Consider the following 22,792-nt stretch of genomic DNA (forward strand, 5'->3'; position numbering starts at 1 on the left):
TAGTTGTATCTCTGGCACTTTATCAGAACCAGCCTTCCTTCTAGGAAAGGTAGGTTCTGCGGGACTCAGTGGCAGTTTCCCACAAAAGATCCCAGTCAGGGTGAGTATCCTTTTTTGCCTCTAAGGACTATTTAATGCTATGTGCACACTGTGGCTGTTTGTCTCCTATGTAGATAGCTAGCAACACAGTCATTTCTGAATTCCTTGATTTACATGTACAAACAGTAGTCATTTCTATTTACTCTCCTGTATTAAGCTACAGCTGCATATACTCTGAATCCAGATGTTACATCAAGGTGATAAAACAACAGAGAATTGGAAGGGGATGTAGTTAGATAAATGTGGTACTTAAGATGGAGTTTTATAACAAATTATCTTAAACTGCCACGTCAGTAATAATATCCCTGAGGATTTTAAAAATTACAATAAAAACTGTCCATTCATTTAAAGAGGAAAAAAACTGAAATACTTGCAACCCCTGATTTTCAGTATCATCTTATCACTGAAACTGGCTAGAAATTATTACAATGAATATTCCAAGTTTTTCTATAGTGACTCTCTGCAGAGCAAAAAAAAAACCTAAATTAATTAAAGCTATTTACAAAGTTAACTTACATAATCTTTTTGTAGTAATTTAAACTGCTGGTAACTTACATTTAGAAAAATAAAAATCTTTGGCACAGATTACACACATTTCATTCCTTCAGGTAACTACTTGTTGCCCCCCCTCCCCCCCAAATAACTCTTAAAAATCATTGACCCAACTTAGCTAATTCGGCAGTGATAGCTAATTCAGCAGTGATAGCTGAGTCAAAGATTCGATTGCGTTCCTGTGAGCTTAATGAAAGATTGAGGTCAAACTGTTGCTGCAGAGAAAGGGGCTGTAACAAAAGCTGGGTTATTCTTAAATATCAGAAAACCTAAATGAGAAGGAAAAAAAAAATCTGGAATTGTTTCCACTGCATGAAAAACTACGATCAGAACTTTTCCTTTGTTATATATCAGAGGATCTGATTGCACTGTGCAGAAAGACCAAAGGAAATCAATCTTAACTAGTTCCATGGCTTCTAGAACTATAGATTTCTTTTTAAGCTGGGTTCTGTGCTTGAAAAACAAAATAAACCTATGTCCCACTGAAAAGAATAGTCACAGACACCATTTGGAGGAACAAATGGGAGTTCAGATATTCATGCACACCAGTGTTTGTAATTGACAGCCTAACACAACAGTTCTGTGAAAGGAAGATGCACCTTAGATTTTCTTAAATTTTTAAAATGATCTTAGGGAGGAAATCTTTGTAAAGCGGGTGCAGTTGCTGTCATGATTAAGATATTAAAAACTTGGAAGGTGGATGTAATACAGAAGGGAGACTAAGGGCCAGAATAGGTTAAAAATTCAGTGTGCATTGGTGAGGGGAGAGTAATGGATGGATTTATTTTGACAATTTATCCAGTCTTTAAGGAAAGGTCAAATAATGAATGAGTGTAAATGGTGAAAGCAGTGGTGAAGTTTCCATACACTAGGTCTGTGTCTGGCAGTACTGTCACCCACCAGTTGAACCAACAGAAGTTTTAGAAATCATAAGTGATCTGATGTCCTTAAAGTGTGGTATGAACTGCTAAGGGAGGAATGGGCCAAATGCTGAAGTGCCTGAGCATGCTAGGATCTGAAAAAACTTTGTAAATCTGGACCTGATTGTTTAGATGGATGAATCAAAATGCCATGTCTTGTATTCAGTATTCGATAGGAAAAAAGTGTCCATTTCTAAGTGCAGAAAATACGAAAGCTTATTCTCAATGCCTGCGAATGGAAAACTGGATGTTTTGCAGCATCTTCATCTTGTGTTAGAACCAGGTTGAAAGAAAAAAGGAAACTAAAACAAAAGGAAACAAAAAAAATATTGCTTTTTGAGAGGGAATGTCAAAATGATTTGTGTGCATCTCTGTTTAAAAACTGTTTCGTCTTTTCTGTCTTATTTTTTGTTATTTTTGACTTGAAGTGGAACTGATTTAAACCAAATGCTGAAGTAGAAGAATATTGGGTCACTATGTTTCACCTGAATGTAGAGTTTTATCTAGCATTACTTAGAAGTAGGGGTAATGAACAATTTGTCCTGGGTTTGGACCTTCCAGGAGTTCAGAGCACCTGCACTTGGAAGCCTTCTCTTGAGTGAGAATGGCATAGCTCATGTAACTGGTATCTCACGAAGTTTAACTTGGTTTTGCTTTGCTGGCTGTGGACGTTGCTTTAAAATTTTGCCTTCTCTTGGCTTTCTTAACACTGTGTATGGTAGTCCTGGAATTAGATCAGCAGTTTTTAAGACTGCTCTTCCTCTTGACTGGTGAATCTTCCTATAGGATTTGATGGGACATCCTTCATCCTGGGTCTCTTCTGAGACTTGTTTTGGGCTGAAAAATGTGAGGGTTCTACTTGTTTTTTCTGGTTTGGTTTTATTTTTTGTCCTTAACTACCTGAATGAAGCTATGACTGTATTCTTACAACCTATGAGTTCATACGCAAATTGGAATAGTCCTATACTCTCCAATTGCTAGCTTAACTCAGTAGCCAAAGTAAAGCCTAGAGTCTAACCAAACCCTGCAACTCATTTTCATCCAGTGGATGTCACTTAGGCCAGTTAGTTATTCACTGGGTTGTCCTTAATTCAGCCCATCTGTCTCAGTAGTAGCTTCATTTTCTTCTTCCTGAACTGATCACCACGAGATTTTAGGATTTCTTTCTGCTCCCTTTCTCATGATGTTGCAACATCCTCTGTTGATGGCAAATTCCATCTTTATCCTGATCTTATTCGTATCTTCACTACTTACCCACAGCTTGATTATCCATATATATAATACTGCAGATGTTCTTTACTTGGCTTCTTGCTTCAGTCACATCGCTCCCAAATTGTGCATTGCATGAGACATTTTGCATTTAAAAAAATTCTCTAACTCCTTGCACCTGTAGTCTCATGCTGACATGCTGTACTTTTACACTTTTTTGTGCTTCTATGTGTGTGTTGCACTCTGGTTGGGGCAGGTGAGTGCTTGTATGGTAGCATCCAGTATAGCTATTACAGTTAACAGTGAAACTGTTTGGCACTGGTGAGGCCGCACCTCGAATCCTGTGTTCAGTTTTGCGCCCCTCACTACAAGAAGGACATCGAGGTGCTGGAGCGTGTCCAAAGAAGGGCAACAAAGCTGGTGAAGGGTCTAGAGCACAAGTCTTACGAGGAGTGGCTGAGGGAACTGGAGTTGTTTAGTCTGGAGAAAAGAAGGTTGAGGGGAGACCTGAAAGGGGGTTGTAGTGAGGTGGGGGTCGGTCTCTTCTCCCTAGTAACAAGCGATAGGATGAGGGGAAACGGCCTCAAGCTGCGCTAGGGGAGGTTTAGGTTGGGTATTAGGAAAAACTTCTTCACCAAAAGGGTAGTCAGGCATTGGAACAGGCTGCCCAGGGAAGTGGTTGAGTCTCCATCCCTGGAGGTATTTAAAAGACATGTAGATGTGGTGCTCGAGGACATGGTTGAGTGGTGGACTTGACAGTGATAGGTTAACGGTTGGACTCGATGATCTTAAAGGTCTTTTCCAACCTAAATGATTCTATGTTTCTATGAAAGTGGTAACCATTGGTTTTGTGCTATGCTGATACCTGTAAAGAAGTATATTATAGAATGCAGAAGAGACGTAAATTCAGACCTGCTGCTTGGTGTTGCAGAGGTGTATTTTGGATGTGGCAGGGAGAAAGAAATCTCAGGGGGGAGGGTGTTCTGTGTTTGTTTTGAAGTGATTGCATGCAATGCATACCAAGAAAATGGCCCCTTTTTATTTTGTCTTTGCATACAAGTACTTGCTGTCTTGAGACCATGTAGCTCTGAATTCAACTAGAAAAGCCAACAGCTAATGTGCTGGCATTCTTCACACTTCTCTTCTGCATGAGAAAGCCTAACTTTAGACATCCAACTTTCTAGATGTGGAATTAAGACATAATTGTAAAATTGTGCTGCACCCAACCGTTCGGACTTGTTTTTGAGAAGCCTTGAGTCTTCTGCAAAATGGGCAGAGGTAAACTGCTGAACCACTAATTTAGGTTCTTGAGTAAATAACTCAAAATCAGCACAGAAGAGCTGTTATGGCCAGGAAAAGTGTTCCCAACCTGCAAGTTTGTCTTGGAGAGACAGGCTCTTTTGCCTGCTTTCCACTCTTGACTGATAGTGCTTCCAATTCTCTGTGCTGTCATTAATGGTGCACAGGTAGTCCTGTCCTTTGTTAAGGGCAAGAATATCCATAGAGAGCATAGCCTAAATTGTGAAAGCTCTGTTTTAAGAGAAAACTTAAAATGAATCAAATAATTTCCAAAAATTTTAAAAAAAATTATTTTTCCTCTAGGTTATCTAGTTTTCTTGCATCAGCAAATACTGAAGGCTCTTAATCTGTCTGGAAAAAAGGCTGAAATCAGTAGAAGTGCTGATTTAGGATTGCAGGCAAAGCATGTCTGCTAAAATTTTATGGTATTTCAGTTACAACAGAGACAAAGCATAGTTTCCAGACTGCAGAACAAACAACATTTGTTAGACCTTATGTTGACCATAGATAAGCAATTTGGGTTGCCCAAGCGTGAATATCATGGTCTGAGTAAACGTCTAAGGGTGTAGAGTGAACAGGGAGCAGTCACTAGAAAGACATAGACACCAATATCAAAGATGAGGATGAATGGCTGTGAAGCTACAGAAGAAGATTCCATGGGAATCCAGAATACAAGGAAGCAACTGAGAAGAAAACAGCAGATAGATAATGGCAGCTAGCTTGGGTTATAGCAAGATCTGGAGAGAAGAAAGATAAGACAGGCTACTGGAGAAGGGCATTGTTCTAAAGATGTATAATTTCATACCATGTTAGTATGCTAGGTGGTTAAATTGAAGGTTGGTAAGTATCTAGTGCCTTTTGAGTTGCGTCCAAGGGTACTTTTTGTTTAAAATACCTTTTTTTTTTTCTTTTTTTTTTTGCATTATGTTTTGGAGCAGAGTAAAGACTATGGACACCAAATTAATTCTTCTGTGTAACCTTCTAACTATGTGCTACACCGTCGCATTTCAGGTTTCTTTTTGACGTATAAATTGCAGTCCACTTAGTAAATAAAATGGATTACTTATGGTAACTGTGACTAGGCAGACAACCTAAATCTTGGCCAGAGCTATTCCAGAGGATGTCCAGTGGCTTTTAAAAATCCTATTAAAAGATTTTGTTTGCAGATGATACAGAGAGGTTAAAAAACCCAGCAAAACAAACCACACTATGTGGTGCATCTTACTGCTCCCTTTTTTGTCAAGGGCAGCTTACGCTTAAGGTGTAGCTATAGCTGAACTTTATCTATGCTGTTTGTAAATAAAAGTAAATCTCTAAAGAAGCCAGAGTTCTTGGAGTGGATTTAGGAATAGGAAGCATGAAGCTTTACATATTTTATGCAATTATGATTATGCTAATTATAACAATATAAATGTCACAATCTTCTTGTAAATGTTAAGTTTGAATAGTGTGTTAGTTTTAAGTGTGAACCCAACAGGATCAGAAGGCAGTTTTGTTGAATGAGTGTAGCAGAGCGCATAATGTGACCTTTTAGCACCTCTCACTACTGATTATTGAGTAAAATAGAAAGTTTGACTGTTCAGAACTCAGAGTGAATTTGCACAGTTTTAATTAAAAATATAAATATAACATCTGCAAGTGGAACTTCCTTAATACAAGATTGCAAAAGTAGCATCGAATTCCCTAATGCAAAGCCAGACTACTTAGAAAACTCTGCATTTTGAAGCATGGCACATGCAGGATTTCATTTATATTGTACCCAGTTTGTAGTTTTCTAACGGTAGTATTTGAAAAGCTTGCTTTGTGCTTGTGATTTAGCAAAACCCAAAGTAATGAATACCAAAAAAACACCTTGCTAATATCACGAGTTACATGCTATAGCTTTTTTTAATAAAAATCTGCAAAAATACATACTGGAGATAAAAGCTGTTGACATTTCATCCAATCATTCTGTTTTAATTCAGTACTGACATTTGCTACCTTGTCAACAAAGTCTTGAAGATGCTTCAGAGTCTTGAGAGGAAAAAGAAATTCAAAGTTTGAATAGGTTACGCCCTTTCCTCTGTCTCTGAAGAGAGCTGTTTTGTATTCTCCATATATCAATCTCCTTTTCTTCCTCAAGTATGAAAACAATGTGTGCATTTTTGGGTCTTAGTAGACATATGTGAAAGGCTAGTATTTAGGAACTAATTAAAAAAGCTTGTCTGTGTAATTGTGTATTTTTAAAAGTAACTATAACCAACATTTTGTTAAAATAAACAAATTTGGATATGATGGTTAGTTTCGTGTTACAGCCAATGCTCATTCTTTTCTTAAAATCATTCTTTTCTTAAAAACATTTTGCCTAGATGGCAAAATGACTGTTTTTACCAGACTTTAATTATCTTAGCAGTGTATACACACTTGAGAAATTTTTCCTCATGAGCAGCAAACTATTTGAATTGCTTACAACTGCCTCTTTATACTTTGCAATAGAGCCTCCATCACTGAATATTTCAACCTTTAAGTACACAACTTTCCTTTCTGGCACCTGGGCAATACTGACTAGGGATATCTTTGCTGAAACGTTAAGCTCAGCTGCCTTGTGGCATGTAGAGAACTGTTCCTTTAACAGCAATTTATTACCTGCTTTCTACGTGCACTATACTTGTTAAACCTGCCAATAGTGTTTTAAAACTTAGGAGCTTTTCAAAAGTTTAGCCTTTTATCCTTCTTGGAAAGCAGATTATGAAAAGGTAGCTGTGGAAGACTGAAATAGCAGATATTGTTGATTCCATGCCATTAGCTTATCTGTCTGTTCATAAAACAATAAGTGAAAATAACCTGTTTTGTGGATAAATACCTGTAAATTCCTGGGTAAATTACCTGTTTTCTGGGTAAATAATTCTTTGTTGATCTAGCTTCCAGTAGAGGTGCTTCTTTTGAAGTGTCTTTCCTGAGTCTTCATCTTTAAGTTTTTTGACCCAGACTGCTTCAGCTATAATAGAGTTTAAAGATAACTCCTGCTGTATAGTAACGCCCTGGAGAATCATTTTCTGCCTTTTTCTATTATGAGCAGAAGAAAATTAACAAGGTGTTGTTAACCCCATCTCTCTCTTCTCACACAAGAGCTCCAAGCGAGAGTGGAAGCCTCTGGAGGACCACAGCTGCACAGATGTACCATGGCTGCTCTTATTCATCCTCTTCTGCGTAGGAATGGTGAGTAAAACTCAAAGGATTCTGTGAATGTTATATGGTTGAAGAGTTTGCATTCATTAGAAAGAAGTTTTAAAACTCTTCAGTAACTTAGCGAGTAAGGTCAGGGTATGCTGGCATGGGAACCATCAGCTGTAGAACAGAAATGGGTAGTATGTACATATCAAAGGCCTTTGGTAGGGATCCATAATGTATTGTTTATGCCAGTTCTTGCTCCAGCTCCTCTTCCCCTGAAACTCCAGTTTCATTTGTAAGTGATTTTCAGCATGGTGAGGTATCACTTAACTCATGTTCCTTATGGGACTGTGGATGTCCCAGAAATGATAGCTTTGAGTCTGGTAAACGGTTCTGTGAATGACAGTAAACTTTTTGCTGAGAAACAAAGATTCTGAATATCAAACAGTTGACTTTTTTTTTTCTTTGATGCTTAGTAGAAGCACCTACTATTAACAACCATATTACTAATGGTAAGATCTTTCTTTCCAAGTTATCCCAGCTTTGTCCTGTGTGACGAAACCGTCACCTTTCTTGAGACAGCCTCACAACACTGTGCGCTTCATATTAAAAAAACAAACCTCCAAGACCTGAAGATTAGTGAAAACTAGAAATACACTTCTTTTGATCTTGTTTTGTTTCATGGACCTATGTATGCTGTTCTTCCTAAACAGAGGATGTCTGTCACTCTTGTTCTGCTGTGTTGCAAGCAGTAGCCCTTAAGAGTTTGGGACTTCTGTGCTGTCAGCTTTCTTTTGTGCTGTCAGCTTTCTTTTCTGCTGTCTCTTGGTCTCTGGTCTTTGGAATTATTCCACTGAAAAATTTCTTTTTCTTTCCCCAAAGTGTTTGTCATTGGCTGTGCTTCAAATGCAAAGACGGTAATGTTTCATTTAAATCATATGAATTATATTCTCACTGTAATGTGAATATCTTAAAATCATAAAAAGCTCAGTGCTTCCTGAAACAAGGAGCTCTTTATTGTGATTGTTTTTTTCCTGCCTTTGTTGATGTTTCTGATTACTCAGACTATACCTATCCGTTCCCCCCATTATAAATTAGTCTGCTGTGGGTGAGTGTCCCAGATTTTCCTGTCTAAGCAATATAATATATAGAGCAATTATTCTATTGGGTCAAATACCCTGTTAGTTACTGTTCTAGGGGACTTCACTTGAAGGGTCAGGTACCATGATGGGTCAGGAGGGCGTCCCCACACTGTTGTAAATTAGCTTAGATGGGGGAGGAATTGCATGATTTCCCTTACCCCGTGTGTAGGAAAATAATTCTTGAACCAGCCAAGAACCTGAGTACTATTGTATGTAAAATGCATGCTAGTGTGTCCTTTACAGAATAGTAAGGGATCCAAGAAATTGAAAGTGGGTGCTAGAAATCAGCTTTAATTATTACTTATGATAACCTTTTGCTCACTTTGCCCTTGTTTTCAGATTGGGTATTAAGTCTATAAGTGCATTAGTGCATTGGTAAGAGAAAGATAATGACCAGCTTGCTATCTGGAATTTCTCTATAGTGATAGCCTGTCTGTCAGAGCAGGTCACTCTCCTGTATCTTCAGACCTTTAGAACCCCCCACATTTTAACTGTTCCATGCTGCCTTCATCACCTGTTGTCATCATCTCATCTGATCGTGTCTCTGCCAGCTGTTGCTCCACACATTTGTCTCAGCTGTTTACTCTGCTGCCCCTTCTCAAATCTTAGCTTGCCTCATCTGTAAAAACAATTCATTGATGGTAGTGGGGTGAGCCAATGGTTCACTTCTCTCTGTCAGTGGCGTTGCTAGAGAGCTAATGATTCTTTTGGACCAGTCTCCTGTTCGCATAATCACCGCCTTTGTCTTGGTTTTGCTAGTGAAATATCTCTGAAAGTCACAGCAAGACCTGCCTGACATGGGATATTTTCCACATTACTCTGTCTGAACCATTTTGCATTCCCATGCTCTGTGTCTGTTTCCTTCCTGGAACCACAGTGGCCTTGACCTGGTCACTTGCTTTAGAGGATTTCCTTGAAAGGAACTTCTAGCTCATCTTTGAAAGCACATAATTTGAAGGAGAAAAAAAAAGTCTTGAAGCAAGAAAATCTGGACTGTTTGGAATCCTCTAAGATGCATACTAACCCTTGACAACTCCAGCTTTTCTTGTAGCTCTCCTTCCAACTGCCTGCCGTTGGCCTCCCTTCTGCTTCATGTACCACTTGCTGACAATATCGATCTCAAAAAAAACACCTACAAGATTCTTAACTATGCTTGGATAACATGTAGTATTAAATGTCTGAGTCCTCTTTTGGCTTGCATTCAATTTTATAATTGCACAACAGTTCTCTGTGGGTGGTCCTTGTCTTCCCTTTTTTAGAGAACCTCTGCTTAGAAACAAATGAATTAAACTGACTTTTCCCAGCTGTCAAACAGAGCTGTTACTAAACTGTGGGTTTTTTTCTCCTCCAGGGTTTTATCTGTGGCTTTTCAATAGCTACAGGAGCAGCTGCAAGACTGCTTTCAGGATATGACAGTTATGGAAATATTTGTGGACAGAAAAATGTCAAGGTGGAGGGAATAGTCAACAGTGGTCTGGACCTCACACACAAGAAGTGAGTATGTGATTCAATTGCTTCATTCTGTAGACCAGGAAAGGCAAAATCTTTCTTCCTTTGAGAGTGGTTTTCAATCGAATGGGAAGAGGGATATGCTAACTCATTCCTACTTGTCCTTCTCCACTCTTCTCACCTAGAGAACAACAACAGTCTTTTGTAACAACCAGCAACAGTACCTGGAGAGCATATGTTGACAGATGTGCAATATGAGTATACAGCTAAGACATTGAGGAATTGCCCTTTCTTAGCATCAGCTTCATGTAGGAGATTGTATCAGGCCACTGAAGAATCTTGTTTGTTAGAGTTTTAGGTATGACAAGTATTCTCAGATTTGGGAGCAGGCCTTTGATATCTATGTAGAAATGGTTCGCTTTTGATGTTGTATGCTCATTTTCTGCCACTGAGTTTACGGGGAGATGGGATATATCTGACACATCAAAATGAGACTTTTTTTTTTTAAACTGTAAGGAGAATATGTATAAGTGGCTTGTGGAGAAAATGCACAAAACTTTTAAGCAGCACACAGCTCTTATTAAGCAGTGTCATGTTAAAACACATACTTACAGGTCAGAATTTCCTATCTATTGTGCAGAAAACATCATACTGCAGTAGTGGTACTGGAGCTGAGTTAACAAGTATTCTGGACTGATGGGTTAAAACCTGTGAACATCTGTTGAGGTCTGTCTGCCAGTCAGTGCTCAGAGTGCATCTGTGCAACTTTGGTGACTTTAGAAAGTAAACTATTTAGTATAACCTTAGAACAGTGATATTACTTGACAAAAAAGATGTTTCTTTCACAGTTGATTACTTCAAAGAACTAAAAAGTCTTTAATTTCTGAGTATGATAGCCTTTTACTTCACACTTTACTTTCAGACTAACAGAAAATCCATAATTTGCATGAATTATTTTGAAAGGATGCTTTCCTAAGATCTACTTATTTTGAGTTGCTATACTAAAAATTTCTAAATATCTGATTTAAGATTTGATGTGGCTAGGTAATTGGCATGTTACCAGAAGAATTTGAGTTAAATAAAATAGCCTGAAACTTCTTAGAGATTTCTTCTGTCAAAAGAATAACTTTCTAATCTGATCACAGCCTCCAGGAGGGTTGAAGGGCTTAAAATTTATGCAGCATAATCTTCCCACTTTTCTATATAAATATTTTAGTGTTTTCTAAAATCAGGTGTATTCAGTACAAAATTCTCATTCTTCTGTTGTGAGAGAAAATACAAATTTTAAAATTATAATTTTAAACTTACCTTTAGAAAGAAATGGTGTCTGAGCTTGTGTGAAGGCAGAGAAACTCAGATGCCATATTGAAATGAAACCATTAACAGTGTAGTAGTCTCCTACGCATGACAGAAATCAGGCCATCACGAGGAGAGACATCTACCACTGCTGTGATTTCCTCTTGTAAAGGCAAGATCGAAAGACAGCAAATAAAATAGTGACTATTTTTAACACAGTTAATAGAGCCCATTCGTTGTCAAAGTCTTCATAAGGTTCAAAAGGATTATGTTTTTTGTAATAGAGGTATCATGGCTTGAGGCATGACCTAAGCAAATGCGTGGATACACTCATATGGGATGTCATCATCTCTATTTGGTTGAGAGTGAGAGAAAACCTTCTACCAAGGCAGATTATTCTATAACTGTTCACAGTGAAGTGCCTGGTACAGTCCATGGTACCCAGCTTTGAAAGAGGCCGGTTCTTTTATAAGCCAGTGATCCTTCCCACTCTCAAACCCTAATGCTTTTTAAATTTGCTTGGCAGTTTTTCAGAAGAAACTATCTGCTTTGCATCTGTCTCTAGCAGGTGGAATTCCTGCAGTGTCTGAGGTGCAGTTCATGGGAGTATTTAATGCTATTTTATAGTAGTAGTTTTCAGACAGACTGTAAAAATAAACTCTTCTTCCTGCCTGTACATTTCAGTTTGTGTAGAGAAAGAAAGGGCTTTAAGCTCTACAAATGTGGTTCTGGAAACATGAAGTTATTCTCATTTCATTCTGCTTGCAGGGTAATTCTGTCTTCATTTCCCAGTCCAAGGCAGAAATGCTAAATCATCCTTAAAAATAACATTTTCTTCCTTGTAAATGACAGCAACCCATAGGCACTGTAATGAGGAAGTGAAATGGATGTGGTCTGTGTGGATATGGAAATCTAGGTGGTAAGGGTGAAGAGCAGAGTCCTCACAGGGATATGATTTGATCCGTGTACATCAGATATGCTGAAACCAGTGAGATGAAATGTTGGGAAGGAGGATTTTACAGCCTGGTCTCGTCAACAAAGAGTGAATCAGGCATATTTTTATTTTTACAAAGAAAACACAGTACAGCTTTAATAGGCTGTGCTTTAGAGTCAGACATGGGATTATAGTCTAGCCCTGGCAGTGAATTCTCGTTAAACCTATCTGCTTCAAATAAGCTCCTTGCTTTCCAAGTTCTGGCAGTTATAAGGGGGTTAAAAAATGACCTTTTATTTGCAAATAAATGATGACCATGGCAGCCAAATGTAAGTCCCTGAAATGCTAGTTCAGTCTGATTTTCAATCACCAATACTTTGCTGCTTGGACAGAATTCAGTTTGTGCTATTCACTCAAGTATGAGAAGACATGCATGTGCTGCTATAGGGAAGAGTTAGGGTGGCATTCCACGTTAATAAATGCCTTTGAGTCAGGAAAATGCTTGGGGTTTACATAATGGGAAAACTTGGGCAAAGTTTGCAGCATGCATACAGAGAATTTGGTTGAGTGAGACTGTATGTGCCCTACCCATAATTTGTTTAGAGTGGGTTTGATCACTTAATTCACTTCTCCGTTATTGTGATTAGCTGCTTGTAGATCACTGCAAACAGTTGTTCTGTAAACTACTCATTTGCCTATAAAGAGATGCCTTGAGGGCTGACAGAAAATCAATGACACGGGCAAATGTAAGAGTGTGCAAAATACTTGAAGGTAAGATAGGCTTGTTCATATGATTTGCCATAGTGCTTCCAGAATCAAGGTGTAGTGTACAAAATGATGGTGTGTTGTCTTCCTGTTTTTGCAAAGGAAGAGGAGACTGCTGTATTTCTGATGGACATGAATAGGTAATAGGACACTTAGCTAGTAAGCTACCAGTCAGAAGTCAAAATTGTTGATGCTTTTGCTTTTTAACTTCTGGTCATTTTGAAATTGTATTTTTAATTACTTGCCTAGAAATCTGGATTTTTCTTTCAGAAGTGAAAAAAAGAAACGCATTGCAATATAAGCTCAAAATGGTATTAAAGCATAAGGAAGGTTATCCTATAGATCTGTAAAAAAAAAAGTTATGATGCGTTTTGAGAAGTTGTACTGAAGTTTATTTTGAATTACAAGCCTCAGGATGGAAAACTTTACCTTCTTCTCAGACACCGTGCTTTTGAAAAGTTAAATAAACTCTTCTGTTATTTTCCTCTATGTATAGAAATCAGCTTAAAATTAAAGATGAGCTTAAAATTTCTAATTTTTATTATGGCAACAGGAGGTAGATATATTAAAAATTACATGCAGTTACTTTTACTCAAGTAACTTTTTCATCAGTTTGTATTTCAGAGGTTCTTTCAACAAACTTTGATTTTCAGAAAAGTGGATTGTTAAGATCAAAGGATCACAGAACTGTAGAATGGTTTGGGTTCGAAGGGACCTTTAAAGATTATGTAGTCCAGTGCCCCTGCCATGGGCAGGGACCTCTTTCACTAGACCAGGTTGCTCAGAGCCCCATCCAGCCTGACCTTGAACGCTCCCAGGGATGGGGCATGCACAGCTTCTCTGGGCAGCCTGGTCCAGTGTTTCACCGCCCTCACAGTAAAGAACTTCTTCCTTAGATCTAAATCTATCCTCCTTTAGTTTAAAACTGTTACCCCTTGTCCTATCACTACAGGCCCTGGCAAAAAGCCTCCCTACATCTTTCTTACAATCCCCCTTTAAGCATTGAAAGGATGGGATAAGTTCTCCCCAGAGCCTTCTCTTCTCCAGGCTGAACAACCCCACCTCTCTCAGCCTTTCTTCATAGGAGAGGTGTTCCAGCTCTCTGATCATTTTTGTGGCCCCCCTCTGGACCTGCTCCAACAGGTCCATGTCCTTCCTGTGCTGAGGACCCCAGAGCTGGACGCAGCACTCCAGGTGGGGTCTCACCAGAGCAGAGCAGAGGGGCAGAATCACCTCCCTCGACCTGCTGGCCACGCTTCTTTTGATGCAGCCCAGGATACAGTTGGCCTTCTGGGCTGCAAGCACACATTGTTGGCTCATGTCCAGCTTTTCATCCACCAGGACCCACAAGTCCTTCTCCGAAGGGCTGATACTTCATAAAGATGCATAAAGGTGCTTCTTAGGTTGTAAATCTGATATACTGAATTTCCTATAGGAAGCAAATTTTCATTTGCGGTGCTGAAGCGTCTCTAACAATATGATTACTTTGTTTACTTCAGTCTTTGTATTTCTGATTTAAGTTACTTTCTTATCAAAAAATTAGTCTATTGTTGATTCTAAATAATGGAAATTGCATGTAAGTACATTCTTCTAGTGTGAAACAAAACCTGTTCTGTGGTAACACAGTATGGAATTTTCTGGAGTAAAATCACTTGCTTTCAGTAAGTAAGCTTTAAAAACAAAACCCAAAATACCTTTTCCTCTGTAATCCTGGTGCCTAGTATTTTGATTCTTGTTTTAGCTGCTAGAAATAATAAAAAAAAAAAATCTTACTTCTGTCTTCCTAGACCCTGTATTGAAGCCACAGATTTGATAGCTTGGAGTTTGCTTTGCAGCTGCCTTATTGCTGGCAGAACTGTCTCTGAACCATGCAATGCGGTGTTTGAATTACACGTGTCTGTTTAAGGGTGTGCCAACACAGCACACTTCTGTCAAAACTGCATATGGCAATATAGTTACATTGTATTTCTAAATTTCCAGGCTTGAGTGAAAATTGTAGTGTTTATTTTATAAAATATTCTGATTTCTTTTGGCCATTTAAAATTACAGCTTGGCCCTTGAGTTTAAATCCCTGTAGAATCCAGCCAGGCTGGATTCTGGCTTGTTAATGCTGACACTTCTGACTTGGTTTTCTTAGGTAATACATGTTAAGGAGGAGCCTCCTGTCCGGCCACTGAATCCCACGACCCAGGGCCTTTGCCTGGGCTGAGGGATGTGGATGGACAGACATACATGGGACACTGATGCGTCTGGTTACATGGACTGGCACTGATGAGGTGCTGCCGTCCACAGCACCCACAATGCAGGACTTAAGTAAACACAAGCACAGACAGTCACATCCCCTTCTCCTCATGGGCTGGCAGAGACAGAAGTTCTCTAGCGCCGCACACACATGACGTCCTCCAGGTTCACAAGCACGCACACATTCAAGGATCCTGCGAGTACCAGCACAGCCCCTCTGCCCACCTGGCACCCCTGCCCCGATCCCAGGCCCCCTTACCCACCCCATGGGTCCCCCCTACTTGGCAGCTGGTCCGGCTTGGTACTCAATAGCAAACACTCACACACTCATTCCACAGGCACCCCACACTCACAGGTTTCCCCGAATACTGGCACAGACCCTCTGCCCGCCTGACACCTCTGCCTGGACCCAGGGCCTCCTGTTCACCAGCTGGTACAGCTTGGAGTTTGCTGGTGAGTTACACACGTGCACACCTGCTTTGGGGTAGGTACAGATGCTCAGCCTCTGCCAACAGCCAGCACCACATGGGCTGTGACCGGTGATCCTGCTCCAGCCACCTACACTGAGCCCTTCACCTCTGTAGCTGGTTTTTTTTTTTGGAACACACATTGTTCCCACCCCAGTGGCTCGTGGCCAAGACCACTCCCTGCCCCAGTTACTGGCACTAAGACCCCACTCACTTTGGTAGCTGACACCACAGGCCTGGGACACCTGCACCCCTGGTCCGACTGCAGTGCTGGCACTAAATCCATCACACCAGTCCCCCTAGTAGCTGGCACTTAGTCCTTGCAGCACGTGCAGCATCCATGCACGTGGGATAGAGACTGGAATTACGCAGAGAGAGAGAGTTAAGAAAGGATTTAGTGAAAGGATAGGACAGATTGCAGCGATCAGGTGCTGGGCTCGGTCAGACCAATGTACTGACCAACACTGGCTTACATGCAACTGTCTCCTTTTACACCCATTTCTGTCTGCCCCCGCTATTTTTTTTCCTCCCTGAATCCTGTCCTGTGCACATTCCCTCAGCAACTGGCACAGTCCCACTGACCCCTCCTGCATCCTGCGCCTTCGGGTTTGCATCGCTATCAGTTGCAAAGTCCCTGCCTGCAGTTTCTTGATAACCCATCAATTATTGTGATTGACTGAGTTTGTTTCCCGTTATTGTTTTCATTGACGCTAATTGGTTAAGTTTTATGTCTCCTTTTCCTTATCATCACAATTTGGCAAGGTGCTTACCCAGATAACCTTACTGAAAGATAAGAATACTCTCACTCCACATTGACCAGGTTTGTTCCCATCACAATCTCCCTTATGACATGTCACTCAGATTTGACCTGTAGGTTCTTGTTTGTAGCTCTTTTGACCAGGTACCCTCAAAGGAGCAGACACTCTCCTTCCACATACCCTCATGGTTTGGAATAGCAACTGCAGGAATTTGACCTCATGAAGAGGAAGCTATAACAGGAGTGTCCAGTTAACACAAGTACTGTGTCTTGGTGTCAACTCAGGAGTATTTTCTTTGAAGTAAAGGAGAACTGTGGAATTAGTGGCTTATTGCTCACATGCAGTTACTTTGGCTGTGTGTGCGGGACAGAAATTTTCATGTTTGCCCTTGCTTCTTAGACTTTCATGATCTGTGGAGTCCTGAGATGTGTAGCATGTATTAAGTAAAAAACCAGAAATAGTACTGGATAGTTTTCATAGATGTGTGGACAAGGAAAGAGAATGTTTTAAGAATGCAAGTAGTCTATTGTCACATTACAGTTGATAGAGATGACATGGGTTTTGATGGACTTTTCAGGAAGTAAGACTGTACTAAGTACTAATAATTCTTGTATACTGAGACCGGATAATAGAACAGTCTTTCTGTGGGGGAAAGTTAGACAGCAATTGACGTATAGACTGAAAGTGTTCAGGCAGGACCTAAATGCTTTCTAGGAGCAGAAGGGATTTTTATTGATTACAGAATGAATTCCCATCATGAGGACTGCAAAAATAGAAAGGGCATTTTATATGGCGGTTTGGTGTTGTTTTCCTGTGATGATGATAGATAATATGAAGAGAGTTTTTCAATGCATAGCATATCACCAGGACTGTAGGAACTTCAAAGACTTGTTCAACTTCAGAACAGAAAAACATTCTGCATCTATATTATATAATAAATGGACAATACTGTAGAGTTAGTGTTTGTTATGAAATGTGTATAGCCAGGAGGTGGTTTTAGCTAGGAAGCTATAACTGGGTTTTTAAATGACAGTGACTCATTATGGAAAGTTAGCAAATGGAATCTCTTTAAAATACTGCACTTGAACATTAGATAGTTCTACTTGAAATATCTGAACAATTTTTATTTCAAAATAAATACTAAAATAATCTGCTCCGTCATATGGACCAGTGGTGTGGAAAATCAATCTAAACCAAAAAGCTGTTCTTAATTACTGATGTTACGTGTATTCATTAAAATAGACATGGGCTTTGTCCTTTTTGCAGCGTAAGTATAACCTTATGGGGTATGTTGGGTCTTCTTGGAAAAAGTTGGAAATCTTGAAGTCAAGTTTAACGTTGGAGTGAAGCTTTGTTTGTGAATGTTTGGATTCATATCTGTAAAGAGGCATGGTAGAAGTGCTGCTGTTTGTATGAATAGCACCATTTGAATGGACTTGAATCTGGTAGAGTTAAACATTCTTTCTGTGTGATCCAGAAGTATATAAATATCCACATATTTGTGGTGCATATGTTGAGTACATGAATTCTTTTGACCCACACAATTATGATAATATCAAATTTCCTGTGTTTCTGGGTAGACTGAAGGTTAGTCTTGGCTGAATCCTTTAGTTTGAAATGAAAATTATTTTGTTCAGTGTAATTGTTAATTAAAATAGAAGCAATTTACCTTTTTTCCTTCCCTAGGTATGTGTTCTTCTTGGATCCATGCAACATTGATCTAGTACATCAGAGGATCAAGTCTCTTGCTTTGTGTGTATCAGCTTGCCCAAGGAAAGAACTAAAAACTCTGGCTGATATTCAGAAATTTGCAGAAACCAATGGTATGCAAAAAGCATGTCTCTCTTTGTTCATGTACCAGATATTTTCATAGAATTAAAAAAAGACTTGTGCATTAGCTGAACTAAAAATGAAATATGTATTAAGAAATATCAATAGAAATAACGTGATATTTTTATTAAGCTAAAACTTTACTAAATCTTACAGTATTAATATGCTTCTGTCATGTCTTGGACAGTTTTGAAAGCTCATTGTTAAAACAGGAGTACAAAGTGCAACAAGAATTTGAGGGAATGTCTGATTACAGGGTATGTTCTCAACTCCTACAGAAATGTTCTGACATTGCTGCTTAACAGTAATGCTGTTGAAATGTCCTCATGTATATGGGGTTAGTGAGAGCAATGCTGCTATTGAATGGCACTTGCTGCACAGAGTATGGCTGTGGGTGTGAAAATATTCCTGCTTTCATTCAGTGCTACAGTGCAGTTCCTGTTTTTTTTTTTTTGTTTTGTTTTCTTACACTTTTTTAAAAGAAGTATAAAAGAAACTAACTGTATTAACAAATCAAATATTGTACCCCATCTCCCCTAAGAGCAGTACTTTTTCTCTGTAGTAATAATACTGATATTACTAGCTCAATTCATATTTTAACACTGTATGGAATAAAATGCATGAGAGAGAACCAACTTTTGGACATTCCGAAAGAAAGTAAAGATAAAAACTTAACTTGAGGAAATTTCAGGGGGGTTCAGCTATTCAAGCGGGAACATTTTGTCCTAAACTTTCCTATTTAATCTTTTAAAATGCTGTGGTAAGATTTCTTTGCAAGATACTTGGCTAATGATGAGTCAGTCTGGGTAACCGAGTCTAAAGCAGTGAAACTGAGTACTTTTCATAGAAGGAAATGAAATGTTGGTTTCTGTTCTGGTACACGTTATGTGAGTCCTTCTTGTTTGAAAGCAGAGCGAGTTGAAGCGGCCGTAGGACACTGTTAGCGCCCTCGGGTCTCCCACTGCATTGGGTGCCTGACAGCCTGAATCAGGGGGCTGAACTGTCCCCTGGCATTACCTCCTGCACGGAGCTGCGCAAACAGCAGGCACCTGTCTCGGCGGGTGCTCTGAGAACAGGAGCTTCCTCATGTCATCTGTGCACTGTTGTCAAATACAAGCCCACAGGGAAACTAGCCAGTATCTACAGTTTTACTCTTTACCACTTCTGAGTGTGCTGTTCTTCTGAACTAATGCAGGCCAGTTATTTGCTGGTGTGAAGTCAAGGTCATTAGTAGTGGAGTTTCTTAAGTGCCTCTTGAAATAATGAAATGCAGACATGCCTTGTTTTGCCACAAACATTGTTTCTATGTTTATAAGTCAAGTCTCTTATTAACTGTGCCTGAAATACATTCAGTATAACCATCTTAAAGAGTATGCCAAAACCAGCCTTCCTAAAACATGCTATGCCTTGTCCTCATGATTCTCCATTCTAACTGTATCTCCCTTAGTGTTTGGGATTTTAAAAACTAAAGATTTTTAAATTTTTTAAATTAATGTCACAGCCAATTGCTTCACTTTACAGAAACTTGGTCAAAAGTACGAAACCTGGTGTTACAGCAGAACAGAATCACTAATGAGTTCAATTCCTAATTTTCATTATATAATATCGGGCTTATCAAAAACAGGTACTAAACTAAACTGAGCTTTCCTTTTGTAGATGAACTCTGTGCAAGCCTGGAATCACACAGTTCAGAGAAATATTGTCATCCTCATGGTTATGTTTCTGCTTCAATGTTCCCCAACCTCTGCAGGTTCCAAAAAGCGATGGTTTGCAGCAAATGAACAGCTTAAGTATTGATCACCTTAAATGTTGCATATGTGTAGTGAAAGTTCAAGCATGATTCAATCTTCCAATAGAGCAAGAACAGTGAATTAGTACCAAAACTACGGTACTCAGTAAAGAGAATCATTTTTCTGAGAGCCACTTCATAACTATGATAATGGGTTTAAATTCATTAATATTAGGATTATGTTTGGCAGTATGTTTCAAGTGACCATAGACTCCGCTATAAAAAGGATGATAAGGAAGTCTGAGGACTTTGAACGTTGCGATTTCTATGTTTGTGATGATATCTAGTTAGAATTTAGAGTTCACCTGTCAAGTTTTGAAGAAGAAGGAGGACAAAGACCTACGTGTTTGGTTTCTTGTGATAATCAATGCTGAATTTTCCCAGGTTTGCAACTTCTAACACTCAACAAGAAAACCACCTTAATGCTTTAAATATATGGGTAGAGAATGCAGTCAACTTTTAATTTTGCTCTGTCGAGCCTTTCTGAAAGCTTTAACCCTTCCTGCAGCCTGAAAAAAGTAATGGTGCTGGAGATAGGCTCTGTGTAGATCGTTGTATGTGCATTTGGAGAGTTAGCCATTTTCACCTAACTCACATGCCACCCCTGAAATCACCTTACTTGTCCATGCACCTTGGAATTCTTTCATAAATTACTATTTAAGAACCCTTCCATCCCAAAAAAATCCTCTGCTGTGCCTCAGCCCATCAAGAGGTGGTATGGTAAGTTCAAATAAAGGTTTTTTTTTTTTTTATCTAAACATCTTTATCAAAAGATGTAGCATAGTAAAACATACTACAACTTCCCTATGTTGATTAATGATTTTATCAATACTAGGTATGATCTTCCAGCTAGCTTAGCATTTATGGTATCTTTCCCAAAGTGGGACAAGCACTTGATTGCCTGTACACAACAGGACAGAACTGCCAGACCCTAAGGTTCAGAGCAATTATGGCAGAGCTCTTACTTATTGTGCAGTACAGCTTGTATTTTTCTGTAAGCAAGATTATAAATAAGCATTTAGGGCAGGGAAAATGCTTGCTTGAGGCATGAAGATCATTTCATGACAAAGCAGCCTTTTGGCTTCCTGAATCAGTAATGATGTACTTGCTATTCTGCTGTAATTTGGGAAAAGGAACTGATTTGGTGAATAACACTGCACCGTTTCAGGACAGTAACTTCGCTCCCACCCCCACCCCACTTGCTCTCCCACAGTGAGGTCCTGCATTTACGGCACCTTCCCATCTAAGAGAAGTCTGTCCGTCACAAAGCCTGGCTGATTTTAGGAAAACAAGAAAGTGTGTGCCTTTAACCTGTTCAGAGTAACTGACACCCAGAACACTGGGAACCAGATGGGACCTTTTACAAGAGGAGGAAAAAAGGGAAGGAAAAAGCTGGGCACTTGTCCAGTCAGATCTTCAGCCTGTGGGAAGGTGCAAGTTGTAAAGTACAGGAATGTTCTGGAGCAACTCTTGAAGGTGATGCAGAAAGGTGCAGTGTTGGCTGAGAACATGTGTTAATGCTATTCTCACACAGCTATGCTGATAACTTGAGTTTGTAGAGCTATGGATTGGACACAACTGAGAATGGTGTATATTGTGAACTGACTGCTGCTGGTCTCCCCAGGATTTTCTCACCCAGCAGAACACCTCAGGCAGGGAGTACTTGGGATTCAATGCTTTTGTTGGTCTCGGCACTTAAAATATGATGTATTTTGAGTAATGTGACTGAAAGCTGTTTTTTTTTTCCAGAAAGCTGATTGATACTTCAAAACTTAATGTCCATGAAATACTGCAGTGCTGTTTTCAAGGACTTGCCAAAGCATTTTGAAATATCCTTGGAGATATAATTCATATATGACTGTGCCAAATGAATAATGAAATGTTATTATTAAAAAGAAACACTAAATGGGTGCCCATAATTTCTGTCATGTTTAATTCAGTGATAACTATACTGACTAGTCATTGTGGGACCTAATATTCCTATCTGTTGTGTAAATGTCTGGATGCAGATTTAGGAACCTAAAGTGAAATTTCTGTTCTACAATGTGTTGGCAGGTGTCTCAGTTGTCAGAATTCTGTAGCTAGGTCAGGCTAGTTGAGGTCCAGGTGGATTTAGAGCCAGAGGTAAAGCTACATTAAGTCTGCTACAGAGACTGACCTGAAAGAAATCAATAAAGGAAATCTGTCTGGTTAAGTCAGAGCAGGTCATCTCTCTGAGCTATGGGAAGGAACCATAGGGGAAACAAAAAGGATTTTTCTTTTGTCTGAAGATAATGATATCTTCATGCGTAGTAATCAAAATATGTCTTTGCAGTTACCATTGGTACTTGCCTTAGAAATAGCAGTTACATTGGTTGCTGACAGCTTCTGATGTTTTTCTTCTGCTGCTGTTTCCCCCCCCCCCCCCCCTTTGGTTTTAGTGAAAGTGTGCTGGTTAAAACTTAATCCTTTTCTCGTGATTTTCCTGAAGCCTATGTACCATATTAGTTATAGGCATCTTATGGTTAAAGAGATTCTGCACCACTAGGGCTTTGGGAACCTGGGTATGTTAATTCTGAGTGTCATTTTTTCAATGGCTGGAATAAAAGTACACTATGACTGGTTTTGAGATATGAAGTCATCCACTACTACTCCACCTTGTTACCAGAACTGCCCGTCAGGGTTGTCTTGTGTTGGAAATGGATCGTCTAGTGAGAATGAAATCATTTTCACAACAGAAAGTGGCTGCACGTGGAGTCCTCCAGTAATATTGTGTTGTGTTATTGATTACATTAATAAACCATTTGGAAAGGGGGCTACTGAATTGTTTAGAATTACATGAAAAAAATCTCATATCAATTGCAATGGAATAAAACGTCAAATGGAAAGGAATGCCTGCAGAACGAAGGGGTA

At 39.3% G+C, this 22,792-nt stretch overlaps 1 protein-coding gene across 2 annotated transcripts in view; it reads left to right on the forward strand.

The window, feature by feature from the left end:
* Window positions 1–22,792, forward strand: part of SLC44A1 (solute carrier family 44 member 1) — a 65,530-nt gene that overhangs the window by 12,150 nt on the left and 30,588 nt on the right. For both annotated transcript variants that reach the window (XM_087742066.1, XM_087742065.1), the window contains exons 2-4: window positions 7,188–7,277; window positions 9,723–9,865; window positions 17,968–18,104. In XM_087742066.1, coding sequence (XP_087598192.1) covers window positions 7,188–7,277; window positions 9,723–9,865; window positions 17,968–18,104 — 370 coding nt within the window. The remainder of the gene's footprint in view (window positions 1–7,187; window positions 7,278–9,722; window positions 9,866–17,967; window positions 18,105–22,792) is intronic.

This window comes from Nipponia nippon, unplaced genomic scaffold (assembly GCF_047370975.1).
Source record: "Nipponia nippon isolate SJK-2023a ecotype South Korea unplaced genomic scaffold, ASM4737097v1 scaffold_8, whole genome shotgun sequence".
Lineage (NCBI taxonomy): Eukaryota > Metazoa > Chordata > Aves > Pelecaniformes > Threskiornithidae > Nipponia > Nipponia nippon.